Source organism: Bufo bufo, chromosome 1, assembly GCF_905171765.1.
Source record: "Bufo bufo chromosome 1, aBufBuf1.1, whole genome shotgun sequence".
In the NCBI taxonomy this organism is placed as follows: Eukaryota; Metazoa; Chordata; class Amphibia; order Anura; family Bufonidae; genus Bufo; species Bufo bufo.
The window spans coordinates 446,465,274-446,490,397 of NC_053389.1; the positions used below are offsets into that span (position 1 = coordinate 446,465,274).

The 25,124-nt window shown below is 41.6% G+C and overlaps 1 protein-coding gene across 1 annotated transcript in view; it reads left to right on the top strand.

Annotated features, from left to right (window-relative positions):
- Positions 1 to 25,124, top strand: part of CFAP54 (cilia and flagella associated protein 54) — a 405,582-nt gene that overhangs the window by 350,759 nt on the left and 29,699 nt on the right. Inside the window, exons 60-63 of the mRNA XM_040408225.1 lie at positions 289 to 412; positions 4,579 to 4,677; positions 13,036 to 13,177; positions 14,363 to 14,527. Coding sequence (XP_040264159.1) covers positions 289 to 412; positions 4,579 to 4,677; positions 13,036 to 13,177; positions 14,363 to 14,527 — 530 coding nt within the window. The remainder of the gene's footprint in view (positions 1 to 288; positions 413 to 4,578; positions 4,678 to 13,035; positions 13,178 to 14,362; positions 14,528 to 25,124) is intronic.

The following is a 25,124-nucleotide window of genomic DNA, read 5'->3' on the forward strand; positions in this document are numbered from 1 at the left end:
TACTTTGCTGCAGCCAATGACTGGCTTCAGCGGGGACACGGCAACAAGTAGCAAGTCACCACTGAAGTCAGTCATTGGCTGCAGCGGAGCATGTGCTCATGCCTATTGACACGGTGGAGCCATTGACCGGAGTAGGTAAGTATCAATCTTCCACTTACTGAGACACGCTGTGACTATTAACTGAAGATTAACTATTCCCCTACAAACCTTTAAAATATATAATTTTGATGATAACTTTGTGCAACTATTTCACTAATTATATTTTATGTGATTATTTTCTACCCATAGTTTAATGAGGAAATGTTATCTTGAGATAGCCCTTGTATATCTGCACATGTCCAGTTTGGAGGCAAACAGAATGGATACTATATATATACACGACCCAAAAACACCTACCGCCCCTAAGCGAAAGGTAATACTAACATTTCTCTGAAGTTAGCTTTAAATAGTTACACATTTTACAGTAAGATGTGTCTCACTTCATTTTGTGTATTTCTGAAGAGAAGCAAGTGGTAGTTTAGTGTCACAAATCATTCATTTTTATAATGTAGGGTTTCATTTCGGTATACTGTGCAAAGCATTTGATGGTATGAATTTTCTATGTAAGTTATGACTCACGTTTCAGATACTGTATTTATACATCAGAGCATGGTGTGTGAGGTCTAGAAAAATGCTATGGGCCTTCCACAACCTCCGGCACACCAGCTGTTGTGCAACTACAACTCTCAGCATGCTCCATTCACTTCTGTGAGAGTTCTGAGAACAGCCAAGGAACTGTGCATGCTGGGAGTCGTAGTTCCACCACACCTGGAGTGCTGAAGGTTGCTGATCCCTGATATAGATCAATGAATAATGAAATGGGGAATCTCATTCGTTGTTATGAGCATGTATAGATATTATGAGTATATGAATATTATGAATATTTCAGTTTTAGATGCAGTGTGCATTACTAATATCATCTTGAACACCATAAGGTCTAAATTGAGGTCTCCAGGCCCAAAACTATTCATAATAAAAATTTCAGTCACAAGGAGCAGCAGAAAATGCTGCCAGTCTAGATACATTTCAGCAGTTCTGACCCACTCTGATCTACCCCCTGTAGCACTCACTTTATTTGATGGGGGTCTTCATGAGGACCTCAATCTATTCCCACGTGTGCCTAGCTCTTGATACAGTATGTGTATTATTTTATGTGCCAAAAGTCACACAATCAGGGGCAGACTGGGAACTTAAAGTGGCCCTGGAAAAAATACTAAAAGTGGCCCCGTTTTGTAGTTGGGTCCAAACTGATGGAAGGCAGGGCCAGCAATATCATATTGCGGCACATTATACCACCCCAACAGAGCCAAATACCACAGCAGCATAAAATAATCCCCAAAAACTTCCACTGGCCGGCAGTGAGTAATGCCCAGGCGGCCCTCTGTAATTTCCCTGTAAGGTCTATGGCCAGTCTGCCCCTGCACACAATGTACACAGCAATTCCTATACATACAGGGATAGACTTCAAATGGATATACAGTCCTTTCATTTAGGGCTCATGCCTATGTTGCTGTCCTCAAAACGGATACATTCATTTTAAAAATGGATAGGGCCATTTTATTACCACAATTTTTTTTTAAACCCAGTAGAAATGAATTATTCTTGTATGCAAAAAGAAACAAGAATAGGTCATGTTCTATCTTTTTTGTGGGGCCGCGGAATGGATACACGGATGTGGCCCCATTGAAATAAATGGGTTCCAAAAAATGTGGATTGGATGCTGACAAAAAATACGGTCGTGTGCATGAGGCCTTAGGCATAGCAACTCCTTTTAGGGTTCCATAAAAGAATACACGGATAAAACCGAATCCCCAGGTTCAGGGCCAAGGATCTTTGGCATGGGCCTGTTGCCCAGGCCTGCAGACATTTAGGGTCTAACTATTAACATTATAAGAGACACGTGCTTTTAAACTCTTGTTGGGTGTTTCATGCATTTACTGTCTACAAATGAAGGTGCTTATTCAGAGCCTTCAGGACGCATTCACACGTGGCAGACTTGTTTCTGAAGTATGTTCATGGATTTCTGTGAGCCCTATTCAGATGAATGAGACAATCGAACAAATTTCCCCAGCAAATCTGCCGTGTACAAATTCTCCGTAATACAGCTGTGTAACAGAATTCCATGTGCAGGATGCCTTTTTATGTGTTTGAGAATTGGGAAGTGAGAAATGTAGACGTTTAGCGATTAACATTTAGCAGAGTGTAACATAGTTGTAATGCATGGTACGGTGGTTCAGAACACGTGTTGCAGGAGAAAAATGCCAAGTGAAGTGAAGGTCAAACTGAATCCATTTACTATGTTACAAGGGTTGTCCCATGATTAAATGTTAAATGTTGTTAAATGTTCTGTTAGATCAGGCTAAACATAACAATTTTTCAACTGTCTATGGGAATAAAGTTCCTGCCAAGTTTCCATAGAGAGTCTTACACGCCAGGCAATGCTCCACAGGATGCCCTTTTTCCTAGGGAGCATTGTCTGGCCTATAAGACTCCAGACGCCAACTTGGCAGACTACACTTTATTTCTACTGGCACATGTCAAAGACTTCTCACCCATCCAACCAGTTTGCTGGCCTGTATTGTCTTTTTTTTTTTTATGGAAAAGATTTGGGTTTTGGATGGAGTCATGTTCCAAGGCCTGTATATAAGGCTAAACAATTTTCTAGCTGTAATCATTTTATTTTATTTCTGGATAATGCTGTTACATGCTTGCTATCTTTTGACTACCCCCCAGAATGTCTAAGTAATATACTCAGGACTGGTGGGGAGAAATCAATTCTAGCACAGGCCGGCGTGCAGGGGTCACTCCATCACCCTTTTACAAGAGGATCCAAGTGCTCTGACTGAGCTACTTACCACTGGCGCTGGACATTTTGCTAGTAAATCAAATCAACACCAGGGGACATCATAACAACTATATAACAGCATTAGGGTACTTTCACACTTGCGGCAGGATGGATCTGACAGGCTGTTCACCCTGTCGGATCCGTCCTTCCGCTATTTCGCCGTGCCGCCGGACCGCCGCTCTGTCCCCATTGACTATAATGGGGACGGGGGCGGAGCTCCGATGCAGCACGGCGAAAGGCCATCGGACTAAAAGTCCTGCATGTCCGACTTTTTAGTCCGGCGGCCTCTCACCGCGAACTGCGCAGGAGCTCCGCCCCGTCCCCATTATAGTCAATGGGGACGGAGCGGCGGCACGGCGAAATAGCGGAAGGACGGATCCGACAGGGTGAACAGCCTGTCGGATCTGTCCTGCTGCAAGTGTGAAAGTAGCCTTAGCTTGTCGCATACACATTTTTTTATTTTTATTATTCCAATTGAAAAGTTATGTTTTACAGAGTAAATTCATATTTATTTGTGCTGCAACCTTTATAGAGGGGTTGTCCGAGTTAAATATAAACTGGGGCAGCCCCCTGTAAATGGTCTAATATACTAAAAGAATTCTACTTACATCTTTTCTCCCCTGCCCCTTTCTGGGCAGTGCTTCTGTGCCTCCTCACTGCTGCGTGCTTTCCAGGCTGCAGGAATGATGTTCCATGCACACAGGTCACCATGCAGCAAATCACTGGCCTCAGCAGTGACAATCTATATACTGCTGAGGCCAGTAATTAGCTGCCTGGTGACCTGTGTGCACGGAACATCACCACTGCAGCCAGGAAGATGACCTCAGCGACAGGGAGGGCTGAAGCGCAGCACTGGAAGAAGCAAGAGAGAAGTGGAGTGAGTATGATTCTTTTGTTTAAAAACCATTTTCAGGGGCTGTCCGAGTTTATATTTAGCTTGGAAACCTCTTTAAAGGGAGTCCGTCACCTACTTTGCACAAATTAAAATGCCATCATTGCCTTGTAGGCAATATAAACTGTTAAGTTTCTTTCTGTTTTCTGTGTATCTGATGTTGAAAGAACAAAGTTTAATTATATTTGCTAATGACTTGCAAGTGCCCAGGGGCATTTTCCATTGGCGCAAGTGCCCATGCCCTCCAGAGACTGCCATTGATCTCTCCTCCCATGTATCACTATATCACAGAGTCCCTGACTCTGCCCTCCGAAAGCCTGAGCCAGCTTGCTTCACTGCCGGGCTCAGATATGTGAAGTCAGTTCATTGATGCAGCTGCCCACAGTGGGCAGTATATGGCACATGCCTGGGCCCAACAGTGACGTGAGCAGAGTCCGTGATGTAAGGACACTGAGCTGTCTTACAGTGATACATGGGATGAGAAATCAGTGGCAGTCTCCGGAAGGCATGGGCACTTGCATCAGTGAGAAACACCCCTGGGCACTTGCAAGTCATTAACAAATATCATCAAACATAGTTTTTTCAACATCAGACACACAAAAAACAGAAACAAAGGTACGATGTGTTAACTATTTATATCACCTACAGGTCAATGATGACAGTTTAATATGTATAAAGTAGGTGACAGACTCCCTTTAATATCATGTATCTGTGTATTAGGGATGGCTTGTTAAAGGGGAGATCAATTATTGGTTAAACCCCAGAAGGACTATTGTCAGCTTAACATTTATATTTTTTCTAGGTGGATAAAGTGATGGAACAGGGTGGTGGAAGGAGAACAGTGAGCCCTTCAGAATTATACAGATTGCTGGCATGGATTGCTGTTAGAGCCGCCACACAGGTTCTTGACATGCTTTTATATTTTCTCTGTACTAGTTTAATAACTGTCTGACACAGCAATCCTTTGATAAAGAACATATAGTGTCTTTGATTTTGACTTCATATATATATTGGCTGAGTGCTGATAAAGTTCAGTAAAATGTAAAGGACTTTATGCAGTGTTAATGACATCCTGCTCAGTTCCGTCATATCCAAGAGATCACCTATGCACCTTTCATTGAACCTAGAACAAAAATGTAGAGGGTTTTTCTGTTTTCAAAGAGAAAAGATAAAAAAGAATGGAAGGCATGCTCTTACCAGGAACAGTCTGTATCCTGATCTTCTACAAAATTGAATAGGTCCTTCAAATTTATTTTTCCAATATTTTGTTCTATCTGGCATATCTAGCTAAGCCACTAAGACTTATTCAGAAAAACATCAGATTTCACTTACATTTTTCTGTTTGTTAAATACCAAATAGTGGTGATTATATTTTGTATATACACACGTAGGCAAAATTGTTGGTACCCTTCCGTTAATGAAAGAAAAACCCACAATGGTCACTGAAATAAACTGAAACTGTCAAAAGTAATAATAAATAAAAATGGATTGAAAATCACCTAATGAAAATCAGACTGCTTTTGAATTGTGGTTCAACAAAAAAATGTATAAAGCAAACCAATTAACTTAATATTTTGTTGTACAACCTTTTGAGACAATCATTGCAATCAAGTGATTTCTCGAACGCTCAATGAGACTTCTGTACCTGTCCACGGTATTTTGGCCCACCACTCTTTGTGAGCAAACTGCTTCAACTGTCTCAGGTTTTGAAGGGTGCCGTCTTCAGATTGCATGTTTCAGCTCCTTCCACAGATGTTCAATAGAATTTAGATCATGGCTCATAGAAGGCCAATTCAGAATAATCCAATACTTTGCTCTTAGCCAGTTTTAGATGTTTTTAGCTGTGTGTTTTGGGTCATAACCTCATGTTGGAGGACCCATGACCTGCAACCGAGACCAAGCTTTCTGACACTGGGTAGCGCATTTCGCTCCAAAATGCCTTGTTAGTCTTGAGATTTCATTGTATCCTGCACAGATTCAAGACACTCTGTGCCAGATGCAGCAAAACAGCCCCAAAACATAACCAAACCTCCTTCATGTTTCATAGTAGGTACAATGTTCTTTTCTGTGTATGCTTCATTTTGTGTCTGAGAACATAGAGCTGATGTGACTTGCCAAAAAGTTCCAGTTTAGTCTCATCTGTCTAAAGGATATTCTTCCAGAAGCTCTGTAGCTTGTCAATATGCATTTTGGCAAATTTCAGTCTCACTTTTTTATGATTTGCCTTTAAAGAGGACCTTTCATGGGTTTGTAGTAAGTGAGATAAATACAGGTGAAACTCGAAAAATGTGAATATCGTGCAAAAGTCCATTTATTTCAGTAATGCAATTTACAAGTAAATTGTATTAATGCAGCTTAAAATTAGAATTTTGTGAAAAGGTTCAATATTCTAGGCTCAAAGTGTGACACTCTAGTCAGCTAATTAATCCATACCCCCTGAGCAAAGGGTACCTCAAAATTGTGACTTTGGGGTTTCATAAGCTGTAAGCCATGATCATCCAAATTATAACAAATAAAGGCTTGAAATATCTCGCTTTGCATGTAATGAGTCTATCTCATATGTTAGTTTCACCTTTTAAGTTGTATTACTGAAATAAATGAACTTTGCACGATATTCTAATTTTTCGAGTTTCACCTGTATCTGTACCTGAGCATGAAATTTGCGGGGGGCCATAACGGGGCGCAGGAGCTCGGTTTTAAAAAAAACAGGCATGGTGGCAGCACAGCGGGGGGTACCCCAGATGTACAGATATTTATCTCACTTACTACAAACCCATGAAAGGTCCTCTTTAACAGTGATTTCCTCCTCGGTCTTCTATTAAAAGGGGTTCTCCAGGAATAAAAAAAATTAAAATACTTGAATATTATTTTATAATAAATATATTCACAAATACCTTTCATTAGTTTTAATGGCTTGTTTTGTCTAGGGAGCAATCATTAGGAGAAATAAGATGGCCTCCGTCCTATCAGTACACACAAAACCTGTCCTAATCACACAGGAGGACAAGTTACTTCATCACAATGAGCCATAGTGCTGCCTCATTGTCTTCTCTGCTCTGCTCGTCAGGAATCATGATCCTGAATACAGGTGAATCTCTATGGGAATGGAGATGATGAGGAGACATGAGAGGAGGGTGAGGTGTGGATAATGAGTAACAGCACTTGTATGCAGTCTCCGTTACCACAGACTGTCCTGTCCATCCTCTCTATACTTCAGGTCTCCTCCTGAACTAAATTCCCCAGAGATTCAGCTAAAGTTCTTATCATCTGTATTCAGGATCATAATCCCTGACAAGTAGAGATGAGGATGAGGCAGCTCTTTACCTCAATGTTGTAAAGTAACTTGTCCTCATGTGTGATCGGGACAAGTTTTGTGTGAACTAATGGGACAGCGGCCATTTTGTTTCCCCCGATGATTACTCCCCAGACAAAACAAGACATTATAAATAATAAAAGGTATTTGAGAATATATTTATAATAAAGTAATATTTAATTATTTTCATTTTCTTAATTCCCGGAGAACCCCATTAAGTCCACTTTGGATAAGGCTAAGGCTATACGACAACATGTGTTGCATGACATTCATGTCACACCAATGTTGGGTGACATTTATTGTAATGATAGTTTATGGTGTCGCACGGCAACATGCTACGACTGTGACACAACAGTCGCAAAAAAATCCATCCAAGTTGGATTTTTTTGTGCGACTGCCGCATCGCAGTCGTCATATGTCGCAGTGCGACATCATTGACTATAATTACAAAAAACTTTGCACGACATCAGCTGAAATCCACAGCATAATTTGACGTGCTGCAGATTTAAAATCCATACCACTATATTTTAAATTAGCAGCATGTCAGTTTATGAAATAAAATAAAAAATATCATCCACTTTGCTACTACTACTTTGCTTCTGTCCATTGCTACCCATACTCTTACACATCGCTGCAAGTCAATGTAATATATTATTTCTATTCATGGAATTATCATGAACTACAAGCAACACAGGCAGTGTTTACACAGAGAAAAAAATCAAGGAAGCATTGCCGATTTGAGGGACAGTTTTACCAAGTGACAGGTGATCTTTGATCATAAATCCAGCTGTGTTTCATATCTAGTGATTGAAAGTAAGAACGGGATCCATAAGTACTTAGTTTGACGAGTTGAGGAATCAGAGTGGCCCTTTCCAGAGCCCTGACCTCAACTCCATCAAACACCATTGGGATGAATAGAAACACCAGTTGTGAGCCACACCTTTGTGGTTAACATAGTGCTTGACCCCACAAATGTTCTTTTGGCTGAATGGGTGCAAATTCACACAGACACATAGTGGAGGCTGTTATAACCACAAAATGATGACCTATCCTTTGGAATGGGATCTACAGCAAGCTCAACTACTTGGTGTGATGGTCATGTGTCCATACAATATACAAGCATATCTATTTTGTTCTACCACGTCAGTCTCAGTGCACTTCAATCCTTACCTTTCTGTTTCTTTACATTCCTTTCTTGCTTTTATTATTAATGGAGTTTCTCTCAAAGATAACATTTATTTAAAAAAATGGTTAAAAATATAAAATAAGTCCGCTGCAGCCACTGATTGGCTGAGCGGGCATTCCAAGCCATTTCTTGGGTTAAGCTGGAATTGGGAAGTGGAGAGCATTAGGGACTGTGTCAGGGTTGGAACATCAGCAGCAGGGTTTGGCGAGATGAGTTAATGTTTATTTATTTTTAATTTACTGGCCTTTTTTTTAAGTCTCACAAAAACCCCCATAAAAACTGACATTTTTAGTGCAATGATCTTATGCTTGAATGAATCCTTAGTTTTATAAATGGCCTGTTTATGATTTCTGTGCTAGTGCCCACAGTCCTTCCATCTTATTGCTGCTTTTTCCTTCATTTTTTACTTTCAACTTTTTTTTCTTTTCCAAAAAAAAGTGATATTTTCATAATGTTCATAATTCAAAGACCTCTGTAGTTTGGTCTCTCCTGATTCAAGTAGAAGATTAGGTTTTATTAGTTAATAGTTTCTTTGCTTTGCCACACACCAAGTTCACAAAAGCCTTGCCAATACCAAAGAGATCAACACATTTCTTGTGCTGCTTCTGTAGTGCACATTTTTCCCATTTGAAGAACCACAGAAAATGCCATAGCCTGAACTACACTGACCATTACCATGATATAACATATTCCATTTTACTTAGATATTAAGACATTTTACATATGTCACGCTTGCACACCGGCAGGCTAATTAATATGGAAAGGCTAGAAACTGGTACATGGTAGAACGTCTACTTTATGAAGAGGTTAACATTTACATTTGCAAATTGTAATAGATTTTTGTCATCGGGTTAACTAAGCCTTGTCTTACTCGTCTTGTTTCTAATATATTGATATGAATTTATTTTGAGAGGAAAATTTAAGTCAACTTTTCTTCAGTCTGTGTTGGTGCAATTTGCACATAATTTATCAAATGTTACATTTTGTTGGAAAATTATGCTACATTGTTAAAAATGGTGCTTTTGTTTAGATATGTTGTTCCACTTTTTATATGCCACCCCCCTACTGGAGTAAGATTGAGCCATTTTTTCAACTTTTTAAGGTTGAAGTCGATAAAGCTAGACTGAAACTTATTAAAAGGGTTATCTGAAGTCTAAAAGATCCCCCCCAATGTTTGGGCCCCTCGTATACATTATACTTACCAGCTCTCCGGCCCCCCGCGTCGCTCCGGATCCCTGCACGGCTGCCGAAAGGGAGATGCAGCGGAGGCCGCGCAGGGATCTGGTGCGACGCAGGTGCTGGGGAGCTAGTAAGTATAATGTATATGAAGGGTCTGGGCATTGGTGGGTGGTCTTTTAGACTTCGGATAACCCTTTTAATTAACCACATTTACTTTCCCCTTACACTTTTCAAAGCTAGAATGAGTAGTGTAAAATGAAAGATTTTACAAAATTTTGTGCAGATAAGCCCAAAGAGTTGCAAAGCCCTTGAAGCCAGAATTTTTGAGTGCAGGGCTTAATAAATTCACCCCATTATGTTTTGAGCAGTAATCTGACCTGTGTCTTTCCCCTTGGTATTAGATATTCTATTATTTGTGAAATTCCAAGTTACTGGCCATGGTGCTGAAAACTCGGCAAGCATATATAGCAGTAAAAGTTGACCCATTTAATGCCAGTTGCTGGTTTAAAACTACTACATCTGCACCTGCCAAGAGTTTAATCCTCTTTCAGCACGTAATAAATAGATTAATAAATTACATGATACGTTTCTGGCTTTGTTTTCAGGCCGCATAAGCTTATTTCATCCAGGTAGGGACAAGCCATGACCTTCTTATTGATTTCCAAGTAAAGTGTTTGTTATTTGGACAGTCAGATAAATGCATGTGAGGAGACAGTGAAGCTTTGCTTCAGAAAGCATGCGGACCTGAGCTAGACAAGGCACTCTCCTGGGAGCCGGCAAGAAAGATTGTCTGTTGTGAAGACATCTGCTTAGTTTGCAGTCCTAGAACAATCCAGTTTTTATATGCCTACATGCTATAAAAGCCCTCATATAAGGTGATATTACATCTATTTTCATGCACGGATTCCATGTTATCTATTTTTAAATTCTTGGAATCTTTGAAAGTCATTTACATATTGCTGCACAGCTTGTAAAAGATTTTGTCTTTTTTTTTTCTCATGGAAACAAGTCTTTGAGATATTAGTCTGCTGGCAGTATAAGCAGCATCTGTTCTTGTACAGGTCTCCTGGAAATTTTATGATCACACCAGATTTTATGAGTTGGCATAATATCCTATAATCAGATTTGTGAACATTACAGGGGAAAACCTGTTTTCTTTTTTGCTATATCTAAATGTTATTTAGTGCTGGGGTATGCTAGGAATGGGAACATTTGTCACCAGGAAGATTTTTTTCTTCACTGTGCAGCCTGATAGATAGCTGATGGAAATATCTGGTTCTTCTTTTCTTCCACCATGCATGGTATGTAATACATCCTTGCCTCACCTTCCATTAAAATAAGTAAGATGTTTAATGAATATAAATTTCCAAATAAGGTTGTTAGGTAGATTTTTTTTAGAAACTTGAGTAATTGTAGGAAGGGGTATAGCAAAAAAAAAACTGAACAAAAAAAAATTACCCATGTACATCATTCTCATGACTACTGCAGCCAATCACTGGCTTCAGCTGTGACGCTTGAAGGTACTGCATATGGCTGCTTTCACATTTGCGTTCTCCTTTCCATTCTTCTGCTCCGTTATAGGAGCAGAAGAACGGAAAGGATGGATTCGGCACATAACAGAGCCTACGGACCCCATTGACTATAGATTGCCTGAACGGAAACCTAATGGACCCCATTATAATCTAAAGGGTCCGTAGGCTCAGTTCGGCTCAGTTGTGTGCTGACTTTGTTCTTTTTGTTCTTCTGCGCCTATTACGGAGCAGAATGACGGAAAGGGAGAATACAGATGTAAAAGCAGCCTTAGACCGCTGAGGCGAGTGGCTGAAGCAGATTATGTATGAAACATCATTGCTGCAGGACCAGCAAGGGAATTTAACGGGTTAGTAATTTTTAATTTGTATGTTCTTCCATTTTCTGCTCTTACTCAAGTTTCGGAAAATCCCGGGCCACCCCTTTTGACATTCCAAAAACATAGTTATTCTGCAGTGTTATAAATAATATTCTCCAAAATAGGCTAAATTAATCAGAATTCATCAGCCTGAGCTTAAAATTGTAATTGCTAATTTTAACTATAATATTTTGGATGATGAAGAAACACATAAGAGCTTAACATTCTCCTATTGGAACAATCAATCTTCTTGACATGTCCTAGAGATAGTTAGAACAAAGTGACACCAAACACTCTGCTAAATGCCATAACCCATCTTCTTTTAGCTTGGAGATCCAGATCTCCAGACTCCCAAGAATAATATTAATAGCCCGCCATGGGACTGTATTAAATGGTGCTATAGGATGTCTTAAAGTAAATGTTCACATGTCTAACTTTTGTAAGAATAGAAGGATAAGTTCTGTTTGGTTTCCATGCGCAACAAGAACAAATTGTTTAGTTAGTCTGCTTTGCTAAATATGGCCTAATAAAATACTGTCTTCATCCACCATTAAGGGAAGCCAAAGTAACCATATTACATTAACTTTTTGGTTGGACCAGCTGTTTATCTAATAGAGGTATCCTGACTCTTCCCCAATGGTGGATCTTGGGGGAAAGAAGTGTTAGGCAAGTTGGATTTCAACATGCTTAATTTTTTGTTCTCATGGGAGATAAGCCTACACTAGAGGGGTCAGGCAGTAGCTTATTCCCACGACCAAGCATGTACAAGTATGGCAGTTCAGCAGGAACGGTCAATGGTTTGTTGGTCAATCTGTAATCATGTTTAAACATTTAGATGAAAAGAAATGGTGTGGACATTCACTCTTTCTAACCATATGTTTTCAATCCTGTTCCTTTCTACTTCGTAAATCCATTATTCCCACTTTTACTATAATTTGTATGGCTGTGTCCTTTTTTTTTGCATGGGGCAAATGAATGTTATATGTTTGTGTTTTATATGTATTGAATGGAATATCAAAGAACAAAAATAAAAGAACAAACAATACATTTGGTTACTAAGGTGGTAAATAAGATGCATTCACTGAGTTAAAGAAAAAACTCTAAAACTGATGCCAACATCCAGTAAGCAACTAATTATTTTCTGAAAGAAACTGCAGATTCTGCCAACAAGAGATTGATAAGAAATACTATTTAGCCTCAAAAAATATGTTAGGCATTGTTCCATGGAGCAATGTCTATATTGCTAGTGTGAAAAATAAGGGTCCAATGATCTTTGTGATTAAGCACAGGAAAAATGATAAGATTGTACACAGCATGTACTATTAAAAAGACAGCAGAGGTATCACCACGAATACAGCCTTGATGAGGAGTAATGTTGGATTATAAAAACGATTGCTAACTAGAGACAGGAGTTACAGTCCCTGTCAGGAGAAAGATATTACCTTTCTTGTATACTGCCAGTAAATTGCTCTGGGCAGGAAAGTTCAGAAGCATTGTGAAATCGTAGCCTCTCCAGAAAGAACATTAACAAACAGAAAATTACCTGTCTATCGGGATGTCGTGCTGTGAACCTCCTCTGTAAATTCATTACTCCTTTTAGTTTATCTAGTAAAATAAGTTTGCATTTCGTTTGCTAACTTTTACTTTTTAACTTTGCTATGTTGTTTTATACGTGCTTTTTATGTGCCATTAGGTCGCTACAGCCATGTTGGCATATAAACAGTTAATTGGAGAAAAGGATGTTGTTGTGCAGACTGCAAAGACCAAGCTACATCAGAACATCCCAGCATTTGCCTGTAGTGATCTTTTAGCTACCTACAAGAAATACTTGCAAGGTGAGTTTAAAGAAGGGTAAAGAGGCGCTCATTCTTTATTTAAAACATGGCCAAGTAGATAGTGGAGGTAAAAATTGGATCAGTTAATTTTTTTTATCTATGGGTGAAAACATATTGTAGAGTGTGCCAGAGTTGACCTCAATAAATTCTTGTAATGCCATTGATTTCCTCATAATCGATCCGAGCACTGCTATTATGTGGAAGTAGTTTAGGATCCATAGTCGAGGAGAACACTGCTCTCATAGAGTAGTCGTTTTGGACAAAACTGAGGAGAGCACTTTTTTCATAGGGAAGTCATTTAGGACATAATCAAGGAGAGCACTGTTCTCATAGCTTAGTAGTTTAGGATAAAATCGAGTTGAGCATTGCTCTCATAGGGTAGTAATTTAGCTCAAAATCAAGACCACTGCTTTTGTTGGTAACCTTGTCATGTTGAGCTAATATAGACATTACAGCTCCTGTTCATGCTGGAGTTTTTTTTAGATGTTTTTCATAATCACAAGCAATTTTTTTCTATAGGAAAACACTGAAGTTAAATTGTAGTCGTGGTAACCCCGTAATTTTATCATTCACAGTTTCTCATGCTGGCAGGGGTGTAGCTAAAGGCTGATGGGCCCTGCTGCAAGAGTTCAGCTTGGGCCCCCTTCACTTAGTGTTCTGTGGCCAGGGCAGGGAAGCACATAGCCTTAATGCTGTCTGAGGCATTCCCCCTCGCCCCACCATGCCAAATTCTTGACCTAACCCCTTCCCTCCAGCCAGAGGTGTAACTTGACCAGCATGCACTTTCTATAATACTGGTGTCTGTGGCACAAGGGTCTTTGGGCCTCCTCAGGCTCCTGGGCCCGGTAGCGACTGCTACCTCTGCACCCCCTAGGGCCTATAGCTACGCCCCTGCATGCTGGGTTTTATACATAAATACAAAAGCAGAAAGTAAAGAACATTTAGAACCACCATGTAATTTATGAGTTGCCTCAGTTCTGCTGTATTATATAGAATTTGAAGTGCTGCTGGTAGGGTGTATGCTAGGAGATGTCCAGTGAAAACGAAAATGCTAAACTAATAGCCATCCGAAGATAACAATAATCACTGAAAAAGTGACAGCCATTAATACCTGGGGAGTCAGAGTGCTTCAACTTCAGTACTTGCTCTCCTGATTGTTGTAATTCACAGATTGTTGCTCCACAGATGATCTGCACAACTGTGCTGACAAACAAGAACTTGCTGATGAAAGTCCTATTGATGGAAAAAAAAGAGGTGGAGATAGTCTTCCCACAGATATGTTGTCTTGGGTCCATGTCATCCGTTATCATAATCACCTAATGAGACTTAAAAATCTGCTGACAATGACAGGTAAATTACTCTGTGCCATTTGCTTGTGAATCCTAAACAATGCTGGGTTGCTGTTGGTGTCCACATTTGATGTTAAGTTGGGTCTCTTCTTGTTGTATCTGAAGTCTCTTCCTACTAGTCATACGATTTTGCCTCTTGATCTAACAGATGTTGTCCTCCATTACAATGCCTCTATTAGTTGTTACTCAGCTTTCCACAAAAATTGAATGCCCTATAAATCTCTCTTATTATGTATCATGACTCCCTGCCCCCTCCTAGTTCTTTGTCTTTCACAACAATTCAGACAGCTTTGTAGGGACTGATATAGTACAAAATAGGTTACAAAGCAAGTGCCAGATATCTGTTGTCTTCATTACACTCAAATTTGAGTTTGTCCTATCTGGATAAACCATTCTTTTGGTGACCATACACAATAGATGAATGAACTTGTAAATTTGGGTTGGACCAGCCAACCATCCTATGTGCAAAGGGGTGTTGTGACTTTCCCCCAAGGAAGGATGTTGACAGAAAGATGGGTATGGTGTAGTGTTGATCGAGCACCAAAGTGAACACTTTGCGATGCTCGGGTGCTCTGAGCACAATGGAAGTCAATGGGAGAAACCGAGCATTAAACCAGGAACCCCCTGCTCTGAAGAGGGGAGGGTGCCGGGTCCCACTGAGGTCTATGCAGAAGATCGCTGTACAATGAGGGAATCCCCCAGTGTGAGTCTGCGGCTTAGGAGTTCCTGCTCTCACTCCATATATAGCTATGTCCGTATATGGAGTCAGTGCTTGGGGACACCCAGTATATTTAAATCTCATTTAGCCTCTATTTCTGAAAGGTTTCTGCTGGGATTTGAACTCACAACCCTTTACATTAGAGCCAAGAATCTTAACCACTACCATATACAGCTACATGTTAACCTGCAGTGAAATATGAAATGATACTTCTGCTGTATAGGAATACTTACTACATGGCAAACTACTATGAGGGGTTTCTAACACAGTTTATCATTCAGCTTTATAGCTGAGTGGTTAAAGTCCTTGCCTCTAATGTAGAAGGTTGTGAGTTCAAATCCCAGCAGAAACTTTTCAGAAATAGAGGCTAAATTGGATTTAAATACACTGACTCGAGCATCGCGCTTGAGCACACAAGGTATTTGGCCGAACACTGCATGCTCGCTCAACACTAGTATGATGGTTAGATGTCCAATCCAAAAGTAGCGGCTTCCTGGACTCTAAGGTTATGTTCACATGACAAATATGATGCGTATTTGCTTTGGAATCCACAGCAGAAATCCCAGGATGACCCTTGCATGTCTGCTGTGGATTCGTAGTTTGAATGCCGTCGACCCAACCTCAAACTAGCCCCATTTAATTATATGTCCGTTCTTGATGTGGTTTGGAACAACTGTATGAACGGCATCCTGGATTTCCATTAAAGGGAGTCTGTCACCAAAATTTGACAATATGAACTGCTTACGTGGCGCTCTAGCACAACTACACAAGATTCCAATGGTACCTTTGTTGTATTCTTCTGACTTTCACCAGCTGAAAAAACATAGTTTTATCTATATGCAAATGAGGGGTCGCAAGTGCCCAGGGGCGGGGTTCTTGTTGTAGGTGCCCAGGCTGCTCTTTTCATATTACCCCTCCAAGCCTCTTGCTGGTCCCACCCTGTAAGGCGGTTTTATCATCCCAAGTACCGGCCGAGATCCGGCGCTTGCGTAGTTCACCGCCGGCCCAGGCATGCGCACTGCAATGTGGATATACTTACCTTTCTCTTGCTCTGCTTGCCTCCAGTCTCCCTGCTTGCTTCCGGTCCGCCCCCTTGCCAATGGTTTTGTGCCGTCCGCCGGCGCATGCGCACAACATGAAGCGATGCCGCTCCCCACAATGGACATCGTAGTACGTATGCCCGGGCCTGCGCTGAACTGCGCACGCGCCGGATCTCTGCCGAAACTTGGGATGATGAGAGCCTTATAGGGCGGGACCAGCAAGAGGCTGGGGAGGGGTAATATGAAAAGAAGGCAGAGCAGCCTGGGCACCTACAACAAGAACCCCGCCCCTGGGCACTTGCAAGCCCTCATTTGCATATAGATAAAACTATGTTTTTTCATCTGGTGAAAGTCAGAAGAATACAACAAAGGTACCTTGTGTAGTTGTGCTAGAGCGCCACGTAAGCAGTTTATTAAATTTTGGTGACAGACTCCCTTTAATGAACAATGGGACTCGGATTTGCTGTGGTTTCATTTGCAGAATATGAAGCAAAATCTTTGTGGAAAATCTGCCATATGAATATACCCTTAAGATGTGTTTATGACGAGTATCAGACCAACGCCATAGACGCTAACATCCATCCCAATGAAACAGCTTTTATGCGTCTTTAACCCTCTCATGGATATGGATATATTATTACGTCCTAACTGTAATGTTCTATCTGCAAAAGATGTATGTCCAGTAGTGGAGAGTTGTGCACATGTTATCAGCAGCGAGTACTGGCTGCAATATCCCAACATCCCACTGCAGTGGTCAAGATCCAATATCTCTGGTATTTAAACCTTTAATCACTACTACACCTAAGGAGTTTGACAGAGGGAAGGGATCATTGAAGTCATCAAATGATTGCAGCTTCTAGTTCCCTAGTGGAACAAAAAAGTAAAATTAAGATTAATGAAGTTAAATAGAATAAAAAGGTCTCCCTGAAATAAATAGTTTTTAATGGAAAAGAAAAATATTATCTTTTACAAATAGTACAATTAATTTTTGTGGTACCACCACAATCATAACTACCCATAGAAAAAAAGAAACATTATTGAAACCGCATTTCATATGGTGTGGGGAAAAAAACAACGCAAAAACATTACTTTTTTTCCCCATTCCCTGTAAAAATAATTAATTTACAATTAAAACAATGAATTATATTTACTTCAAATGGCCAGCAGGCCGATCTGATTTACCATTTTCTACGCCAAGGAGGCTGTCTTACATTAAGAACTAGTGCTGGATGCACCAACGTTATGGAGAGACCTGCGCCACTTCATAACTTCGGCAGAACTACCGCCAGCTATGGGCCTGTATTAAGGCCGGTGTCTAAAATGCCAGTCTTAATGTGTCCCTAAAAAGATGCAGGTTTGGTATTAATAAACAGCCTACCCTCCTCAGCACACTGACTTTTACTAAGCCCATTTACATTGCCTTCGGATGACATTCCCCATGGGACTGACCACCTTTCTGCCTTCAACTGGTAACCAGTTTTCCTGTCTTCTGAAGGAAACAAACAGCACTTCCTGGCATGGACTACTGGAGTTAGCTCAGAATGTGTGTGGTCAGGATATTTTTCAAAGCTGTTTTTGGACCACTCTCTAGTGTTCCCTCTAAGCCTCTGCTGTTGCTGAGCGGAGCAGCTAGGTAGCTGGGCGATACATCATGAAAGGTGGACAATCTCTTACTAACAGTGCATTCCTATGTAGCATCCACAGGGTAACCTGCCATACTGTGTCACCATAATTTAAAGGGGAATTCTCATCTAATGTTTCTGTGGATTTACAATAAAAGTGCGAGAGATGCTGACTCTTATGGCAGTGTATAGAGAGGTGGCTGAACATGTGTGGTTCCATCCATTTACTTCTATGGGAGAATGGGACCTGTGGTATCTGAATCTATGGGACTCCTGTAGATATTCCATAAAAGTTTTATCTGCAGTCCTATGTAACACTACAAATAACACAGTGATAACTCTCTGAATACAGATAATGTAGTAGATAGTCATAGTTTTCAATTGTTAAAAAGCCCAAGGAAGGTCATGATCAGCAGCAGCCATGCCTCTAACCCTGCTTAATGTTCATCTATACATGTCCCAATTCCACCCAGTCCACTTTGGGGCCAACAAAACTGGATTCCCGCTTAAAGTAGAACACCTCTTTTAGTGGCCCCTTACAGTAGTGCCGGCCCCTGAATTGTTAATAAAATAAAAAATAAAACTTGTCCTGTTCCCCTGGTGAATAGAACACACATGACAGCACCATTGCACTCAACTGTCTCTGCATCCAAAAAATGCAGAGACAGGTAAGAGCAAAACATGCCACAGCCCTCCCAGGAGGGCAGGACAGCCACCGAACAGATCTGGGGCAGTACAAGTACAGATAATGTTGTTGATATAATTTGCAGTCCTACTGTATGTAACACCACAGGTAACACAGTGATAAATCTCTGAGTACAGATAATATAGTAGATGTCCCGTGCAGTCCTATGTAACAGCACAGATAACACAGTGATGGCTCTCTGATTACCAAAAATGTTGTAGTGTTATCTGCAGTCCTATGTAAAACCACAGATAACACTAGTGCTGATAATGTGGTAGTGTTACCTGCAGTCCTATGTAAAACCACAGATAACACTAGTCTAGATCATGTGGTAGTGTTACCTACATCCTTATTGTGCCTCCCTGTTGGTGGTACTGCCTCCTCTTTCTTATTCATTTTCCCCCGCACAGAATGTCCTGATGCAGCTACTCAAGACATAGGAACACTGTGGGCATAGTGATGGTGACACACACAGGGACAGACACACATACAGGGACAGGAACACACACAGGGATGGTCAAATACACACAGGGATAGACACACATACAGGGACAGACACACACGGGGACACACACACAGGGACAGACACACACACAGGGACAGACACACACACATACACAGGGACAGACACACACATAGAGGGACAGACACACACACACACACACAGAGGGACAGAAACACACACACAGAGGGACAGACATACACACACAGAGGGACAGACACAGACACACGCACACACAGAGACAGTTACACACACACAGGGACACACACACACAGCTAGGCCTCACCACACTCCAGCCAGGCTCTGATCTTTTTCTGGTCCGTGCTGCACTGTGAATAGACATCGCCCGGAAGAAGACCAAGGAGAGGAGAGTACAGCTTGTGGAGCACTAGACTCATTGCTTCCCGCACCTCCTGCATACTGATGACTGCTTTCATAATGGAAGTGGTCATTAGCAGTCGCTCTATAAGACACACTACAATTTATCCACCACTTTGCGTCTTATAGGGTGAAAATACAATAAATATGATCACCAACATATTTCCTAAAATTTTTATACAGATATATATATATATATATATATATATATAGACAGAGAGAGAGAGTGAGACAAATACATGCATAGGCAATAGGTACCTATACACGTAAAGACACACATTTTACATATATACACACACAAATATATATATATATATATATATATATATATATATATATATATATATATATAATATAGACATAAATGCATACATAGATACAGTGGATATAAAAAGTCTACACACCCCTGTTAAAATGTCAGGTTTCTGTGATGTAAAAAAATGAGACAAAGATAAATCATTTCAGAACTTTTTCCAACTTTTTTGACCTATAAACTGTACAACTCAATTGAAAAACAAACTGAAATCTTTTAGGAGGGAAGAAAACAAAAAAATTATGTGGTTGCATAAGTGGTGAAGAATTGGTTAGCAGACAACAACATTAACGTTTTGGAGTGGCCCAGCCAGAGTCCAGACTTGAATTCAATTGATAATCTGTGGAGGGAGCTAAAGATCAGGGTGATGGCAAGAAGACCCTCCAACCTGAAAGATTTGGAGCTCATTGCTAAAGATGAATGGGCAAAAATACCTGTGGAGACATGCAAAAAGTTGGTCTGCAATTATAGGAAGCGTTTGATTGCTGTAATAGCCAATAAAGGCTTTTCTATTGATTATTGAGAAGGGTATGAATAATTTTGGACTGGACACTTTTTGCTCAAATGTAAATAAAAGCTGAGAAATGTTTTCTTTCCCACAATAATGCCTCTTGAACATCGTCTTATTATCTTTTCCCGTCAAAAAATTACTTGCTGGTTGAATAAAAGTAACTTTAAGTCAAAATTTGCCTGGGGTATGAATAATTATGGGCAGCACTGTACATGCAGACATAGATATATATATAGGCACATATATACATGAGTATTACACTCACCGGTAATCCGGTTTCCTGGAAGTCTCCATGACAGCACAACCTGAGATTGACTTCCTCTGATAGGACAGGAAAAAATACAGAGAGGTTAAGAACCCCACCCCTTCCCCTCATTACCAGTGTATTTTTAACAGAACCAGGAAAGGGGAAAGGAACTATTAAAGGAATCTGAAACCAATAAAGAAAAAAAGGGTGGGCTATATGTGTGCTGTCATGGAGACTTCCAGGAAACCGGATTACCGGTGAGTGTAATACTCATTTCCCCAGTCGTCTCCATGACAGCACAACCTGAGAACTAACAAAGTAACTCTATTTGGGGGGGACAACAGCACCCAGGACCTTGCGTCCAAAGGAAATGTCCTCATTAACAAAAACATCTACTCTGTAATGTTTAGTAAAGGTATGGGCCCTCTTCCACGTGGCTGCTCTGCAAATCTGCTTTAGTGATGCAGAGGCCCTCTCAGCCCAAGAGGTGGAAACAGATCTTACAGAATGGGCTTTGAGAGACTGAGGAGGCTCCCTGCCGGAAGCTATGTAGGCCTCAGAGATGGCACACCTGATCCAACGGGATATAGAGCTCCTTGCTGCCCTTTTTCCCTTATTGGGGCCACAGAACTGCACAAATAAATTCTTATCAATTCGACAACTTTTTGTGACCTCCATGTAATGAAGAACACATCTTCTAACGTCTAGGTTATGATACCTTGCTTCCTGATCATTCCTAGGATTGGGAAAAAAGGCGGCAATAACAATATCCTGGGACCTGTGGAAGGTCGACACCACCTTGGGGAAGAACCCAGGGTCTAATTTAAAGATGAGTTTGTCCCCAAAAATGGAAAGAAAGGGTTCTTGAATCGACAGGGCCTGAAGCTCACATACTCTTCTTGCAGAAGAAATGGCCACTAGAAAAATGGTCTTGAGGGTGAGCCATTTAATGGATAGGGAATCCAAAGGGAGTATCTGATAGGCCTGATAGTACGGTATTCAGGTTCCAGGGAGTGACCAGGTTTTTAACTGTGGGTCTCAACCTATCAGCTGCCTTTAAAAATCTAGACACCCAGGCATTCTCATTAAGACTGGTGTTGTAAAGGACTCCTATGGCAGAAACCTGTACTTTAAGAGTATTAGGGGAGAGGCCCATATCCAACCCATCCTGGAGGAACTCCAAAATGAGAGGGATGTCTGGTAAGGATTGGTTAAACCTTGAATTCGCCCAGGCAGCGAACTTCTTCCAGACTTTAAGGTAGGACCTACAGGTATTTGTTTTCCTACTAAGTAGGAGAGTATCCACTACCCTTTGAGATCGGCCTCGGCCTAATAGGATGGATTTCTCAGTAACCAAGCTGATAGACTGAGGAGTCTGAGATTCGGGTGAGGGATTGGACCCTGCATCAGAAGATTTTTCTCCGGGGGAAATTGGATTGGGTCCTCCTGACTGAGGGATCTCAGGAGACCGAAACAGCCTCTTCTGGGCCAGAAGGGAACAACTAGGATCAGGACACATCTGTCTGCTTGGAATTTTTGGAGGACTTTTGGGATCATCGGAATTGGGGGAAAGGCATACACCAGCCCCGACGTCCAGTCCTGGTGAAGGCATCCACTGCCACACACGGATCCCTTGGGTTTAGAGAGAAGTAATGTGGTACTTTGTGATTTCTTTTTGAGGCAAATAGGTCTAGAGATGGAATGCCCCACTGATCTTGTATTTTCTGGAAGGCTGTTTGTGACAGAGACCATTCGCCTGGATCCAGCCTCTGCCGGCTTAGGAAATCTGCTTGAGTATTGAGTGAGCCTTTCAGATGCGAGGTTCTCATCGTCTTGCGAGGTTCTGAAGATGCCCGTGCCTCGTCCCTCCTTGATGTTGTATGAACGCTACCGCTGTGGAGTTGTCTGAATGTATTAGAACATGACGGTTTTTGGCCTGAATCTGGATTTCTTTGAGGCCTTCCCATATGGCATAGAGCTCCCTGTAGTTGGATGACATTCTTTTCTGAGTTTCTGACCAGGCACCCTGAAAGGAACCGGTGGCAGCAAGGGCACCCCAACCCCAGGAACTGGCATCCGTCGTTAGGGATAGTACATTTTCTTGGCTCCAGGGAACCCCTATCTTCAGGTTCCTGTCTGAGAGCCACCATATCAAGGAGGCTCTCAGACAGGATGTCTCTGTTTACTGGCATCCTCTCTTCTAGGGTCGACTGGGATCTGTTCCACCTTTTTAGGAAAAGGCTCTGCAGAGGCCTCATGTGTAATTGGGCCCAGGCAATGGCTGGGATGCAGGAGGATAGAAGACCTAGAACCCTCATGGCCTGCCGGATAGAACAAGAACGCATCTTTAGGAATTGTTGGATTCTTAGTTTTAGATCCTGGATCTTTGCAGAAGGAAGAAAGGATCTTTGGAGCGTCGAATCAGTAGAATGCCCAAGAACACTCTTCTGTGACTTGGAGTCAAATTGGACTTTTCCCTGTTGATGATCCACCCCAGGTTCTGAAGGTGAGAGAGGACCACCTGTAGATGTATTAGGAGGAGCTCTGACGTTTCTGCCACTACCAGCAAGTCGTCGAGATAAGGAACCACTAAAATCCCCCTGCGGTTTAGAGAAGCCACGACTTCTGCCATAACCTTGGTGAAGATATGAGGAGCTGAGGCAATTCCGAAAGGTAGACAGGTGAACTGATAGTGGCGGATCTTTCCCTTCATCTTCACTGCAAACCTCAGGTACCTTCTGGAAAGGTGATGTATTGGAATGTGGAAATAAGCATCTTTGAGATCTATTGTAATCATTTGAGCTTCTTTCTTGATAAGTTTTACTGCCGTCCTGACAGTTTCCATTTTGAATTTGTGATATGAAATGTGTTTGTTTAGTGGTTTTAGATTTATGATGGTTCAGAATTTCCCATTTGGTTTCCGGACCATGAATAGAGGCGGGTAGTGACCATTCCCCCATTCCGTCTTCTATTGCCCCTAGGGACAGGAGTTCTTTTATACTCTCGGACAGGGAGGACCTTAGAGATCCCTGGAGTTGGGTTATTACAAACTTTTGCGGGGGAAGGGAATCCAACTCTAAAGAATACCCATTTTTTATGATGCTGATAATAAACGGGTCTGTGATGGTCTGTTCCCAGAAACTTAAAAAGGAACTGAGCCTTCCCCCGACTCGGATGACGTCATTGTTTGGACGCGGAGGGACCACCCTTGTTGGGATTAAAGAGAAAGCTTTTCCCCTTATTCCCCCTGGTATAATTCCGTCCTCCCGACCTTCCACGGTCAGGTCTGGAATCCTGCTGCTGTTTGCGAAAAAACTGTTTTCTATTCCCAGATTTATCTTCGGGAAAGCCTCATTTACGGTCAGTAGCCTGCTCTAAGATTTTGTCCAAATCAGGGCCAAACACATATTGTCCATGGAATGGTAAAGATATCAGCTTATTTTTAGAGGCCATGTCTCCTGACCAAGCTTTTAACCACAGGACTCTCCTGATGGTATTGGAGAGTACTGCAGTGCGAGCCGACAGTCTGACCGACCCAGCGGAAGCATCCGCTAGGAAATTTGTGGCCTTCCTGATTAAGGGGAGACTATCTAGGATTTGCTCCCTAGGGGTCTTGTTAATTAGGTGTAGCTCCAACTGTTCTAACCATATGGCTAAGGTGCGGGCTACACCGGTTGCAGCAACCCCTGGTTTTAATAGGGCTGCAGTGGCTTCCCAGGTCTTTTTGAGTAAGCTCTCTGCCTTTCTGTCCATGAAATCTTTTAATTGGGCTGCATCCTCAAAGGGCAGGACCGTACGTTTAGCAACTTTGGCCACTGGAGCATCGACTTTGGGAATGGACTCCCAATCCGTGCAATCCGCCTCTTGAAAGGGGTACCGTCTCTTTATGCCACGAGGAATGAATGAACCTTTTTCAGGTTTATCCCATTCTGCCTTTTTTGAGTTTCTGTATATTATCAGGAACAGGAAAAACAGATCTCTGCCTCTCCACCAGCCCCCCAAAAATTTCTTCTTAGAACGGACCTAGGTTTCCTAGGAATTTCCGTCCTGATCGTGGCTCTTATGGCTTTAATTAGATCATCAATATCTTCAGAATTGAAGAGAAACTTTTTGTATTCATTATCTTCATCAGACTCTTGAAATTTTTCCAACATCTCAGAGTCTGAGAATTCCGGATTAAGAGAGTCGGAATCACTACCAACATTCATAATATCCTTAGAAGAACACGGTCTATGTGGGGGGGCTCCCGGGCAGACAAGGCAGACTGAACTTCCACTCTAACTATGGATTTTATTTCCTCAAGCAAACTGGAAGACTCCGACTTGACTACTGAGGAGGTACACTCTTTACATAGAAGTTTAGACCCAGAGGAAGGTAAGCGCTTAGCACAGAGGCCACACTTCCTGGGTTTAACTTTAGTGGAAGAGGAGGACTCCTTTTCTCCCTGCAATACAAGGGAGAGAAGGGTCAACCACTACAGGGCAAACAAACATACAAGGGCGCCTGAACCAGGCTACTCACAGAACCCAAGGTAGTGGGGGGCTCCAATCCAGAGCCGGCGGTGGTAGGGGCATTCATCGTC